Here is a 13670-nt window from a genome sequence, read left to right on the forward strand (position 1 = left end):
GAAGAACTTGTGGTTCTCTGAAGGATATATATATATATATTTTTTTTTAGTGTATTACTTTGGAAATATGTTAAATTTTTAAAAGTAATTAATGAAATTTTATTGAAAAATTAAAATTATTTAATTATTAATTACAATCTATTTTCAATTATTTATTATTGAAGATTGTTTTTGATCCAATAATCTTCCTCTTAAAATGGAAGTTTCCATTTTGAGATGGAAGTTTATTCTAATTTAGTTATTTTTAGCTTAGGTATACCTATGCAATTCTAATAAGTTCTGGTAGTATTAATTCATAAGATTTTATACTACTAATTGATTACTAAATGGTAATTATTCATGTTGCTATTTTTAATTAATATTGAGTTTGGTATAGTACAGTAATTACAATAAATCACAGAACAGTGATTATTATGCTTATTAGCAATCACTTCTACATAGTAACAGAGTAGTTTTATACAGTAGTAAACGTTTTAGATCAGTAAATCATAAGATTATTACTATAAAAACCATTATTTCTTGGTTTATGAAGCAGAAAAACAGTGTTTTTAGTAACTTGGATTGATTGCAAATGTAGTGTTTCAAATATATTTAAAAAACAAATATTTACGATGTTAAAAATAACAATTGTAATAATAAATCTTAAAAATACTTACTCAAAACATCTGGATCCTGTGATTCTCTCTATCACAAACAAAAATATTCCCGCTGGATGTGACAGCAATTCCTTCGAGTCCCTTAAATTCTCCGTCGGAAGATCCCCAAGTGCCAAATGACTTAAGGAATGTACCGTCAGGATGGAAAATTTGTATCCTATTGTTTCCACTGTCTCCAACTATAATATAACCTTGATCATCAACTGCAATGCCTCTAGGAAATTTAAACTGTCCTTCTTCGGATCCTTCGGTACCAAACGTGGACAAACTGCGGCCATTAACATCGAACACTTGAACTCGATGGTTATTTGTATCACTGACGACAACCCTATTCGTATTTGTAACGGCTATATAATGAGGATGTTCGAGCTGTCCTGGTCTTGTACCAATAGTGCCAAATTTACCAACGAATGTACCATCTGATTGGAATACCTGAAACACACAATTGATATTACATCGTGACCGTTTTTATATATTTTCTAATAAATTATAAACATTTTTACCTGGACTCTGTGATTCTCCTTGTCGCAAATGTATATAAAACCGAGGCTATCTGTTGTGATTCCCCATGGATAGCTGAAACGTCCATCACTTCGACCTTCACAACCAAAGGATCGCAGGAATCGTCCAGAAGGATCGAATACTTGAATTCGATGATTGTATCGATCAGAAACGATAAATTGGCCTATTCTGTTGACTACTACTCCAGCTAAGCAATCGAATTCCCCTTCAGCACTACCATAACTTCCGAATTCTTGTAAGAATTTACCATTATGATCAAAAACCTGAGAAACAGAAAAGAAAATTAATAATAACCAAGACATTTGGATAATCGATGATAAAAACCTTACCTGAACTCGATGGTTACTGCTGTCCGCTACAACGATGATGTTATCTGGACCGATAGATACACCACGAGGCCATGTAAACTTTCCAGGATCTGTGCCACGAGTTCCGATTTTCATCACCATTCTTTTCTTTTGTACGTAAGTGCTTCTTGGATTAGAGAAGAGATAAGAGTCTTTGACTCTTCCAATGCTTTCTTTCCTGCGGGAATTTATTGGAACATATTCATCTTCTGAGCTATTTTCACTAGCACTTCGAGAATATATTGCATGAGAACTTTTGCTGCGTGAAACATTCCTCGACGTGCTATTACTCCCAGTCCCATATTTGTTTCTGAGATATTTTGACCACGAAAGACGATCATCTTCTTCTGGACTAGGCTCTCTAGATTTAATAGCATGGTGGCTTCTGCTCCTAGATATCGAATTTTCGGACGTTCTACTCGATCTTCCATAAGTAGGCGTTGATGGTACATCATCCTCCGCGCTCTCTTCACCAAAACCGATGTCATGGCTACTTTTACTTTTTGCAATTCTATTTCTGCGTAGATTTGCTGCTGCTGTACTATATCTTCTGTAACGTCCTGTATCTTCTGGGGGACTGTCTTCTTTACCAAGTAATGCAGAACTGCGACTACGTGCCAAAAATCTGCTATAGGGCCTGGTCTCTTCTTCATCTTCGTCATATGTGCTTTTACGTCTACCTAAGGGATTACTTAAATATCGTGGCACGTAATCATCTTTCTTATCTTTTTCCCACCATTTGCTTCTGTAAGAATTTCTGGAATCGATATCATTGCTATAAGAACTTCTAGAATCAATATCATTGCCGTAAGAATTTCTGGAATCGACATCGTTGCTTCTACTGTAACTGGAATAACTATTTCGAGTTGATACGTGATTAGTGTCGACATTATTGTAATCTCTGCTTTCTCTTTTCGATTCTGTGCTGCGTGCTGGCGGTGGAGGCGTAGGACTTCGTTCCTCTTGTTCCTCCTCTTCCGATTCCGAAGAGGTGGAAGAAGAATTTTCTTGAGTTTCCGTTGTTTTTTTCTCTTCCACTTTCTCACTTTCGCTCGATTCACTACTGCTCTCTTCACTTTCGGATTCTGATTCGCTTTCAGATTCTTCACTTTCATCTTCATCTTCGTCTTCCTCTTCTACTTTTGGTTCTTCTTTGGGTTCTGGTTGGGGCTCAGGTCGTCTGGATGCTGAAAGGCGTCCATAAAATGAAGATTGAATTGCTCGGGGGGATTCGGTTAATTTTCTTTCCTCTTCCCTCTGTTCCTGAACGCGGGGTAACGTGGGACGGCTCGACTCATCTTGGGCATCTAGCGAAACGGTCTTCCCCAGCGACGACTTAGACCTAAAGAGAGAAAACTCTTGAAAACTTAAATCTAGCATATTTATATTTACTTTTCAAAAAACAAAATTTATAAATGCATGCATTTGTTAAAAAATTGTCAAAAATTTCCTTGTCAATGAAAACAAGAATCGTATGTATTTTAATGTCATCTGATGACAACACTAGGAACACACTTGTAGAAAATTAAACGTTTCCAAGCCAAAGTAAACAGTAACATTACTTGATTCTGGCGCTGCGACGACGAGTGGCCGGCGTACAAACGGGGACGACAGAGGGGAGGTAGGACTCCTGGCTCCACCAAGAAGAAAATCTTCATGGACATCAGTTGATAAATTCAGCGTACTTCCAGACAGTGGTCGACTGAAATTTGCTGAACGAAAACGATTATAGTTCGGCCTCTCTTGTCCCGAGTAATCTTCAAGACTCACTCTTCTACATAATACAGAAGAACTTGTGGTTCTCTGAAGGGGAACTGGTGCTGGTACATGATGGAAACGATCCAAAACGGGCTCGTCTTTGATCTCACGACTAATAGTGGAAATCGGATTTACTCGTCCAGCTAACGAGGGTTTATCGAACCGTGTATCACTAGTATGTCTCCAGTTATAAGCTCTTCTGACTGGAGTAGATTCTGTGCCAGAGGAACGGATTCGAGTAGGCACCGAAGTTTCGGTGTGGGTAGGGTGAAGGGAGGAGCCTTCCCGGGCCCCCGTCTGTCGCCTAGGTGCTGGTGGTAGATCTGAGGTTAATGGATCAGATACTTGCCTAGTAAGTGTTGGGGACTCCACAGAAGGTTGAGGGGATGCGGGCGTAGCTACTGCGGTGATCTCTGTACTTCTCCTTCTGGACCTCGAAGAATCATCTTCCTGCTGTGAACCACGTCGAGAACTGCTCAACCGTTCGCTGTCGGGACTCATGGAATTTTGTCTTTGATATCGATTTTCAGTTTTCTTTTCTTCTTCCTTTTGTAACGCTGCAACTCTGCGTAGTACAGGTTTTTCGGTAATTGGAGAATGAGGTGGTGTAGGAGTTTGAGATGCAGGTACAGTTGATGTTGCTGTTACTGTTGGAGATGTTACTGGAGAATTTGATCTTGCTTGAAGTTGATTCTGCCTCTTCTGTTTTTCTATATCATCTTCACTTAACTGACGAGTAGTCCTTCTTGGGGGTGGCTGTGGTACTGGAGTTGTAGTCGGTGCAGGTGTTGATACAGGGGCTGGTTCTTGACTTGCTTTTTCTTTCTCTTTTTCCTGTTGCTTCTGCTTAATTTCATTCTGTCGAAGACGTTCTAGAACGTAAGAAGAGTCTAGCAATCTTGCAATACCACTTAAAGGACCTTTGGTTGATTCATCAATTTCTATCACACGTTCTCGTTGAGGACTTGTTGCAGGTTCTTCAAATCGTACAGTTCTGGTATGAGAAGAATGATGCTCGCTTTCTTGGCTGTAATCACTAGAATCTCTACTATAACGTGAACGATAGCTACTATACTCATTATCGCCGTCTCTCCACCTAGAACCTTCATCCCTAAGAAAACGACTTCTACCTACTTCTCTGGATTCTCCGTAGTCTTCTCTATTTCTATCGCTGTAACGTCGATAACCATCATAATCTCTCCTGCTTCTACCAAAAAGAGGAGAAGTTTGAACACCATCTCGTGATTCTCTTTCAGAATCACTGGCGTGGCCAGCAAATCTCTGACTGACATCGAGAAAATTTCTAGAACCTTCCTGACGCCTTTGAAATTGGGAAGCTAAACGATGATCACTCTGGCTTCTCATTAAAGCATTTCCGTGAGGGGGAGCTAAATTCAAATTGGCAGCTAGGAACGGAGCATTGATTTTAATTTCACCAAAATCGGCTATGGTCCTATGCAAAATATCAGGATCTGATTTAGGTTCAAATCTAACTTTTCGAGAAAAATCCGAAGTGTCAGGGTCAAAATTTCTTAAGAATTCTAATGTTTTGAGAAATATATCTTTGTATTCAACCAATTCTGAATCTGACCATTCTACTGTATCGCTAATGTACTTATCTACTAATTCACAGTTGCTATTAATATTAGATACTTCTACATCTAAATCGTCTTTAAGCTTAGTGATATTTTTCATCTCCGTTTGTATATATACATCTAAATCGTGTTTTAATTTATCTTCTGTATCTTTTAAATCTTTACTATATCTTCTAACTAATTCTTCAATCTCGTCCTTTACTTGACGGCAATTTTGCTTCAATTTATCTGCATTCTTTTGTGTCTGGGAAAGAGCATCTGATAACTTGCTAAGTCCTCTTCTAACTTGATTATTAATTCTATTTATTTCTCTTCTCAATACATCAGCATGTGCCTCTCTACAATCTTGACATATTTTCTTATCACAATGAGCGCATCTTTCAAGATACGATTTCTCGCTACAAACAGTACATCGTTCCATCATGCTGGTAGGAGGTTCGGGTTCTTCACCCGTTATATCTCTGTGCAATTCTAAAAATCGTACTAACGTTACATTGGTAGGAAATGCCTGCACTCCCTGATAAGGTATTCTATGTTCAGCCCGACATTCTGGACATTTTATCTGTCTCCTTGCATAATCGATCAATCCCTCTAGGCAGGGATCCATACAAAAAGTATGCTGGCATGGTAAAAGTTTTGGATTGCGATATCTGTCTAAGCAGATTGCACACGTTAAAAGTTGATCCAATTGACTCCACGCTGATGCCATTTTGAATTATTTTAAAAATTAAGTAAAGTTCTTCTTAGTTAACTTATTTGGAATGAGCAATTTAGATGTGGTTCAGAGCAGCAGAAAAAATTCACTATACGAGGTCCAAAGAAATATAAGAAAGCATTTCATAGTTGACAACCTACAAAAATATCGACAAATTAGTTATAATTAATTAAAGCATTTATAACTTTTAAAAAATATATAAAATTAATCCATCACTTACATATTACACGTCAACATTTTCTTTAAATGCCCGGTTCCCCTTCCATATATCTTCTGATTGATGTAACAATTTCAAAGATCCCCAACAAAAGCCTTGAAGAGACAGTCGAAAGAACATGCATAAAAAAAAGGAAAAGAGAACAAGAATTAGAAATTTTTGTATGCTTTCAATATAAGAAAAGTACATTCCTAACTACGTAATTTTAATAAAATTAATTTTAAAAATAACTTCTATTTTTCAAATTGTTTTGATTTTTGATGGGATACAGCTGCGTAACGCTTAGCCGATTTGCCAAGAGGGAGATGACTCTAGGGATGTTTCTATGGGAAACTGACCCCTTTTTATTTATTAGATACGTGAGGAAAATCCGGAAAACTTCACGTGGCCACCCCGTTTATCAGGCGCGAACCCGTAACCCATGGTAAGTATTCAGTGATTTTAGCCACTCGGCCATTGATGGATGAAAGACATTTAATTTGATTTCATACATACAATTTTGAATATTTGAGTTTTAAATCGGATCGATATATTAAAACAGATGGCTTTTTTGTTATAAAATTAAATTACATACATAAAAAACACATTATATAAGTTAATAAATGTTATATATATTTACTTATTTATTTATTAGTACAAGGTTTTCCACTCTGTACAGGGAACAAAGTAAGAAAAATGCATCAGCGAAATTACAAAACGTACAGATTATTATATCTATACAATATACAGTTATTAATATACAATATCCAATACAATGAATGTTATATAAAAAAACACAATTAATTTAACATTAAAAATATCAAATTGTAATTTCAAATATCATAAATAAGTTAATTTAAGAAAAAAAAAATTAATTAAAATGCGATATATTTTTAGTTTATTTACATATTATCTATTTAATATTATGTTAAAATAATAATCTTTAAATACTAAAACCTTACAAAGTAAATTTGACTTGCCTTCCAGATCAAATACCAAATCAATCCGATGATTATATCAGTTATGAAATTTCATATTAAGCAATCTAAATTCGAATACAGTCAAACCGCTGATCAACGGCCACAAATTGAAACATAAAAAACAAAATGGCCTTTGTTTAGAGGTTACTTTAAATACACTTTTGTTTGAAAAAAAAAACACGAAAAAAATGGCGGCTGTTTACAGGTGGCCGTTATTGTAGGTTCGACTGTATAAATAAAATGTGGAAAAAAACTAATTAAAAGTCTTTATCATTGGTAATTAATATTTTTAAGCAGAGTAAAATGAAAAGTAGATTCGAAATTTCCAGACAAACAAATGGCATTAATCTTGATAACCATAGTTTCCGTTGCATGATTATATCTAGCATTATTATTAAGATAAACATATTTTTCCTTATTAAATTTTTAATTATAATTGTATTATTGTAATTATGGTATATTTATGTTCATTTTCTAATATAAAATCTCTTTGACATTAACTTTCGATCGAGTCGTTGAACCTAAATTAAATTTTCCCATTTGAACGAAATCCAGCAATCCAATAATATTAATTCAATTGACAATTACACGAGTTAATACCATTACTTTAATTAATGAAATTAAACACGTATCAGCAGGATAAATGAAATTCTCATCTAGATTTAAGAAGATTTACGATGTACAGTAGACCCCCCTATAACACTGTAGATAATTCCGTGTTATATGAATTCCATGTTGTACGAGTCACTTAGATTTTACAAATACGTGAGCCGTTCACAGCCCGGCACACGTATTTGTAAAACCTAAGTGACTCGTACAACGTGGAATTCATATAAAACGGAATTATCAACAGTGTTATAGGGGGGTCGACTGCATATACAGATTAGTTGACCTCATAATTTGGGAAATCCTCTTATAAGAGAGCCAAAAATCTTGCGAAAAGTACTTCATGGGATGTTGATAAAATTAAATTTAAATACTATTGCGCATTTAAATTTATAATTTTAACGATTGTACGGTAATTGCAACGTGGGCGTATTTGCTAGAATCTTCGACTGAAGAGTTTGCTAATAAACACGTTGATAAAAACAACTTTTAAAATAACGTAACATAAAGTTGCGCATCTTTGGGATCACGTGTTTGGTATGATGACAATACAGAAATGTCATTCGTTCCTATTCCACATGTTAATTCTATTACTAAGGCTAATCTAAAAAGAATGTTTCCTATAAATAAGGGATAAACCGGGGCAATAATATAAACCGGACGAAAATAAACAAGCCTTTTATGTTTTTAATTTTTCAAACTGGGTCAATGGATTCGATTTAAATTTATTACTGTGTAAATACTTTTCGAGTATCTTTCGAGTTTGATTTATGATCTTTATATAAAGAGATGCCAGCTGGAAGAGTTTTATTTAGGAAAAACGTCTTCTAACCAGCTGACGTAGTTGGCAATCTTCCCACCAGAGGCGCCCCGCTCGGTGACCTGTCATTTCATTAAATTCCGTATTTCTTTGTGTCGAAAAATCGTTTTTAAATTAATTTATATTAATAATTTATTTTTTATTTAATTTAAAATTATTTTTTTGACACGGAAGATATTTTTCGTTTATTTAAAGCAAATTTATTAAAATGACAAAGAAAAAGGAATAGTTATAACCGGAAGTGACGTACTTGGAAATGTCAAAATACGCAGATATTGTTGGAAAAAATACTCCTAATTAACATTGATATATTTATTTTTAGCAGTCGGCGGGGTTTAATTCTTAAGAATGCGTTTAAATTTAGGAGAATGGAAAGAATTACGTAGTCATTACTTCACGAATTATGTGAAGAATTTTTTAAAAAATAGAAATAATTGAGCATAATTTAACGTAATAAGCGGTTAATTTTAGTGCGAAGCCAAGTATTAAGCATTAAAACAAGACATTAAAGAGGGGCGCTTATTTAAAAAAGAAGAAATATATATATATATTACACAATTTTTGTTAGATAATTGAAAAATAAATAGAAAAAATTTTCGTATTTATCTCCGTGTTTAGTTAAAAATTATGAAACGAAATGTAATTTTTACCTTGTAATTTGTTCAATTAAGAAACGACTGACCTGAACTTCTATAAAGATTTTTCTATTCTGGACTACTTCAAAAACCTACACCTCCTCGACTTATGCCTGTTTTAGTTCTAAATCTGTCTGTAAAGGGACGTAACGAAGACGAGAGAGGTGGGTAGAAAGCACGGATATACGCAATCTCAATTGATGCTGACTTGACTGTAAGGTGAATCATCGCATCTCGTCTTATGATCCCTCTTTTAAAAACTTCCTCAGCATAGGTGTAAAGTACACTTAAATACTTTTTTATATTCGCCTTCCCAGTACGTTATTTATAGAACTAAAAGAGTGCAATAACTTTATGTTGTCTAAAGAAAATTCGGTATATTAAATTACTTTTAAATGATCTAGAATGACTACTGAATTAAATTTTTTTTTAATTTAAAAAAAAATGTGTATTAAATATGCTTCAATAAACCTATACTTAATATAGAGTATTAATATTAAAATAATATAATTTTTCGGTATAAATACAGATGTGAAACTTTTTAAAATTGTTAAAATTTAGTCTGATTTATTACGGAATTTTTAATAATTTTAAACTCATTTGAGTGAATATTAGAAATGATTTCCTGGAATTATATTCGATTTTTTAAGTAATAAAAAGTATTTAAATCTTAATAAATGTTTAGATAATAATTAATCGATGATTTGTCTTAAATTTCATAGAAAAACCTATGATTAGATTTAGTTTTAAAAATAGAACAAAAACGTCTTTCTTTTCTGCTGAAGCTTCAAAATACTGTGATTTGAAAAAATTTTCAAACCACGTTTTTCGTATAAATATCCTGATTGGTAGCTTTCTTACGTCATACAACACGTAAATATGATGTAATAAGATTTATTAAGATTATATCACTCCTGTCTACCTTAAGAGGTTAGTGTTAGAAGATTTGTGTCTTTTAGTTATTCAACGGTATAATTAGTTGTATAAAAATTTATTTTTGTTCCCAAGATACCTATTAACCGCTCCAAGTACTTGCCATTTATTATTTTAAACAATTCATATAGTTTAAAATACGGTATTAAATTCCGTTCCCGACATTCCAAATCGTTTGACGTCATCAGAGTTTTAAATTTTTAAATTTTATTTACAAAATAACGATTTATTTATAGAGTTTACTGAATAAAATTAATGTTAAAAATTATAATTTAATTTTTTTTCTTATAAATTAGAAGAATAATTTAGTTAAGTAATTAATTAAGAACTTATTTATCTATTCAGTTTGCAAGAAAAAAAACTAATTTGAATAATTATTGACATTATTCTTGACATTTCAAGACATTAATAAAAAAATTAAAAGTTTAAATAATTTATGAATAAAATTCAAAAAATTTCACTAATTAAAATGAATATTAAAAAGCATTAATTAATTTTAATTTTGTTATGAATAAATAATCCTACTTTAAAATAGTTTATTATTACTCATTTAACTAATTCTAGTTCCATGACAATTTCGGAATTCAAAGATGAAGTCATTAGTGACGAATAAATGACATCACAAAGAGCAAGTCGCGTTCTGGAATAGTCTTTGTTCTTTGCTTAAGAATGTAAATAAGATTTTCATTGTTTTTATATTTATTTATTTATTTNTTTAATTATTTTTATTTGACATTTGTTAATAATTATAAAAAATATTGATAATAATAAACTTAATAAATTATCAAATTATATAATATATTGATATTTTTAAAATTTAGAGAATATAAATGTCATTTAGACTTTGTCTTTATTAAGTTTGTATACAAATAGAGATAGAAATGAGGTTATGGAAGTTAACAATGGAAAGTACTGAAGTTCAAATCCTAGAAAATTTCGCTGACAAGCAAAGAACTTTTTAAATCAGTCTTCATGTGACTAATTCTCAGACAAGTAACAGTATTCAATTAATGCTCACCTTGACTGAATTCTTTACAATAAACTAGCAAACAAATATAGTAAATAACGGAAAACATTGGCATTACTTCAATTTATATTTTTTATACAAAAAAAAAAGCAAATATAATTGTCACTAATAACTCAAGGGAAAGGCTATATACCCTAACGGGATTAAAATTATTTATTTATTAAAACAAATAAGCCATGTTATCTAATTATTAAGTTTATTAAAATTTTAAAAATATTTATTAATTAAAATTAAATTAATTAATCCGAAAATTATTTAATTACGATTAAAATATATTCGTAATTTTAAAATTCTTCTCCCGCCATCTGGTGATGAATTTTCGAACTGTTATCATATGTCTCGCTGGTCATAACATTAACATATGAGTGCTTGAAACTTCCAAAAATTACACACAAAGGAAACTGGAAGTATGCTGAATGTCATCTACCTCGAAAAGAAGATTTAAAATAAAAAAAAAAAGAATTCTTGAACCTTGAATATCTTTACTACTGAAGGAACTTTGATCTGAGAAGACAAAGATGAAGATTGTCTTTTCTTCTTTGCTTAATGTGACTTGCACAAAGATGGATATCATCCAAAAACAATTAGAAAATCTAGACATGTTGAGAATATTTTTTTTCCCCTCTCGAACTTCTGCATATAAAGCAAAATATCAAAGTATTTATCTTGGAAAGAAGTCTGATAAATCGCAGAAAAAAAAATAAAAAAAAAAATAAAAAAATTGAAGAGGAAGATGATGTTTAAGTATAGCTCCGGTATATAACTATATGCTAGACTTATAAGGTCTATATAAATAAATGAAATATGTAGACTATATATATTTCTGTTTTGATAATGGAAGTTATGAGAGAACAATTTAAAAAAAAAAATTTAAATAAATAAAAATCTAAATCTAAATTAGAAATCGTATGATGGAAATTTTCGATTGTAGTTTTGGCACGTTGCTCTTGTTCAAAAAGATTTAGGACAGTCTAAGAAAGAGAGCCATAGTTATCGAAACGTTGAAGGTGACTTCTTTCGCACGTGTGACAGCCATGTTTTTTTTTTCTTTTAAGTTCCTTTAAAATACCAACTTCCGTAATTTAAACTTTGACAAATTTAATTTAAAATACAGAATTAATTTGCGTAATTTTAATGTCTTACATCTTAAACTGTACAAGTTCATAATTTAATTAAAATGTGGATTAAAACGAGTTATATATATGCACTTTTTTTACTGAAAATATGTTAAATAAATATCAAAATTCGTTTCTAAAGTAGCATGAAATATGTTAGAAAAATGTAATAAAAACTTGCGACTTGAGGAAAAATAATATTTATGTATTTTTTTTTTTTGCCATTATAGTGGTTAATAAAGTTTCTTTTTTATGTTAGAATATTGGCAATGATTAGAAATATATTAAGGTGAATTATGTCTTACATTCGGTGGTGAACAAATCGGAAAGAAATTTACGACTATCCAAAATTAACCCGGCTATCATTATGTAGAACATCTCAAAGTCTTGCTTTATAACTCTTAAGTGTTAATAAAATAAAGTTTAATTTTAGAAATTTATTTAGGTAATATAAAGTCATAATTACTTAAATTAACTTTTCTTAATTTTATATATTTATAATTTTATTCTAAATTAATTAAGTTTAGAGACTTCAGCCATCTGTTTTGAGAAAAAAATCAATATTTCAAAAAAATATGTTTTGTAATTATAAAATATAAATTAAAAAAAATTTAAAAGGTTATTTGTAACATTTACATCACTAAAAACTGATATTTTATGACATTTTGGCAGCAATTTCGTGCGAAAAATGCGATGGAGTGGGATTATAAATTAATGATTTTCTTATTTTAACTATTTTTGAGCAACGGGAGCCAAACTAAAATTCTTCTATCCTTAAGATCACGGGAAGATTTTTTTCAAAAAATTTATTAATAAATTTTAGAATGAAGATCATAAACTTGAGAGGAATGAAAAATTTGATTAATTAGCTTTTCTATTAATACATCCGCTAGGAAGATGGAAAGAGGATAGAAGATCGGCTTATACGAGTAGACTTAACATCCCTTTTTTCCACCGGTTTTTTTCTATTCATTCTGGATATATGCCACTCTCATTAGAATATATTTAGTTTTAAAAATGGACCAAATATCCTATCATTCTAGTAATTAAAAATGATTTTTATATGAAAGAAAGGATTTTTTTACGGATTTATGAGAGTTTTTATACTCAAAACTCGATTTTTTTCTGTTTTTTTTTTTTTAAACATATAAAAACAGTGTTTACGTTAAGATAGTAATAAGGTTTGACATAGATAAAGAAATTAGGTTTCTCTTACCGGGTTGAACTCGTCGAAAGTTTTTCTGGACGTTTGACAATTCCTGAAATTCGATGAAAGAAACGAGCTTTTAAGTGGAAGTTTAAAGGAAGAAAAAAATAATTAAAAACTAGCGATAACTACTTTATGATATACATTTGAGACTAGGACGTTCGGTATGGTAAATGCTAAATGAGTTTTAGTCGAAGAGTTTCTCATCGGCACACACGTGCTAAATTTGGTCAAAAACGATGACGAAAAAGGGGGACGTTCGGAGGCTGAAAAGAAATGCGATCTTCATCCGTGCTGCTCTCTACCGTCCGAAAATTTTAACTCGTTTGGGTCATGTGACCTGAAACGCAGACGTAAGATTCTGCGGAAGGCAAATATATAAATATTATTATTTTTTTTAGAGAAAACGCCTGTTTTAAATGGTATGATATATTCGTTTGTGTGTAGAATACGATTCGGTTTAACTTATTACGCTTTATATTTCGTTTAAATCGGTCTTTTCGTTTTAATTTCCGTCGTTTCGTTGACGACGAGTTAAGCCTAATCGCTCATAAGGCT

General features: G+C 31.7%; 2 protein-coding genes across 6 annotated transcripts in view; one reads left to right on the top strand and one right to left on the bottom strand.

The window, feature by feature from the left end:
- Nucleotides 1-260: 260 nt before the first annotated feature.
- LOC111613349 (RING finger protein nhl-1-like) lies at nt 261-13377 on the bottom strand. 4 transcript variants are annotated; one of them, XM_023354693.1, is made up of 7 exons: nt 13245-13377; nt 13122-13164; nt 5814-5905; nt 3633-5729; nt 1508-2867; nt 1160-1441; nt 261-1088 (listed from the first exon to the last, which is right to left on the bottom strand). In XM_023354693.1, the coding sequence occupies exons 4-7, from the start codon at nt 5585-5587 to the stop codon at nt 657-659; spliced, it is 4029 nt and encodes a 1342-aa protein (XP_023210461.1). In that variant the 5' UTR covers nt 5588-5729; nt 5814-5905; nt 13122-13164; nt 13245-13377; the 3' UTR covers nt 261-656. The 4 variants fall into 4 exon arrangements, with proteins under 4 accessions (XP_023210461.1, XP_023210464.1, XP_023210463.1 ...); XM_023354696.1 differs by lacking the exons at nt 13122-13164; nt 13245-13377 and adding an exon at nt 10782-10856; XM_023354695.1 differs by lacking the exons at nt 13122-13164; nt 13245-13377 and adding an exon at nt 8878-9046.
- Nucleotides 10339-13670, top strand: part of LOC111613350 (mitogen-activated protein kinase kinase kinase 20-like) — a 45647-nt gene continuing 42315 nt past the window's right edge. The window contains exon 1 of one of the 2 annotated variants that reach the window (XM_023354698.1): nt 10339-10434. The gene's annotated coding sequence lies outside the window, so the exon portion shown is untranslated. Of the gene's footprint in view, nt 10435-13404; nt 13535-13670 lie in introns of those variants that run through there. The other variant, XM_023354697.1, reaches the window with a different exon arrangement.

Source organism: Centruroides sculpturatus, unplaced genomic scaffold (assembly GCF_000671375.1).
Source record: "Centruroides sculpturatus isolate CEXI.00-Female unplaced genomic scaffold, Cexi_2.0 scaffold1924, whole genome shotgun sequence".
NCBI classification, from domain to species: domain Eukaryota; kingdom Metazoa; phylum Arthropoda; class Arachnida; order Scorpiones; family Buthidae; genus Centruroides; species Centruroides sculpturatus.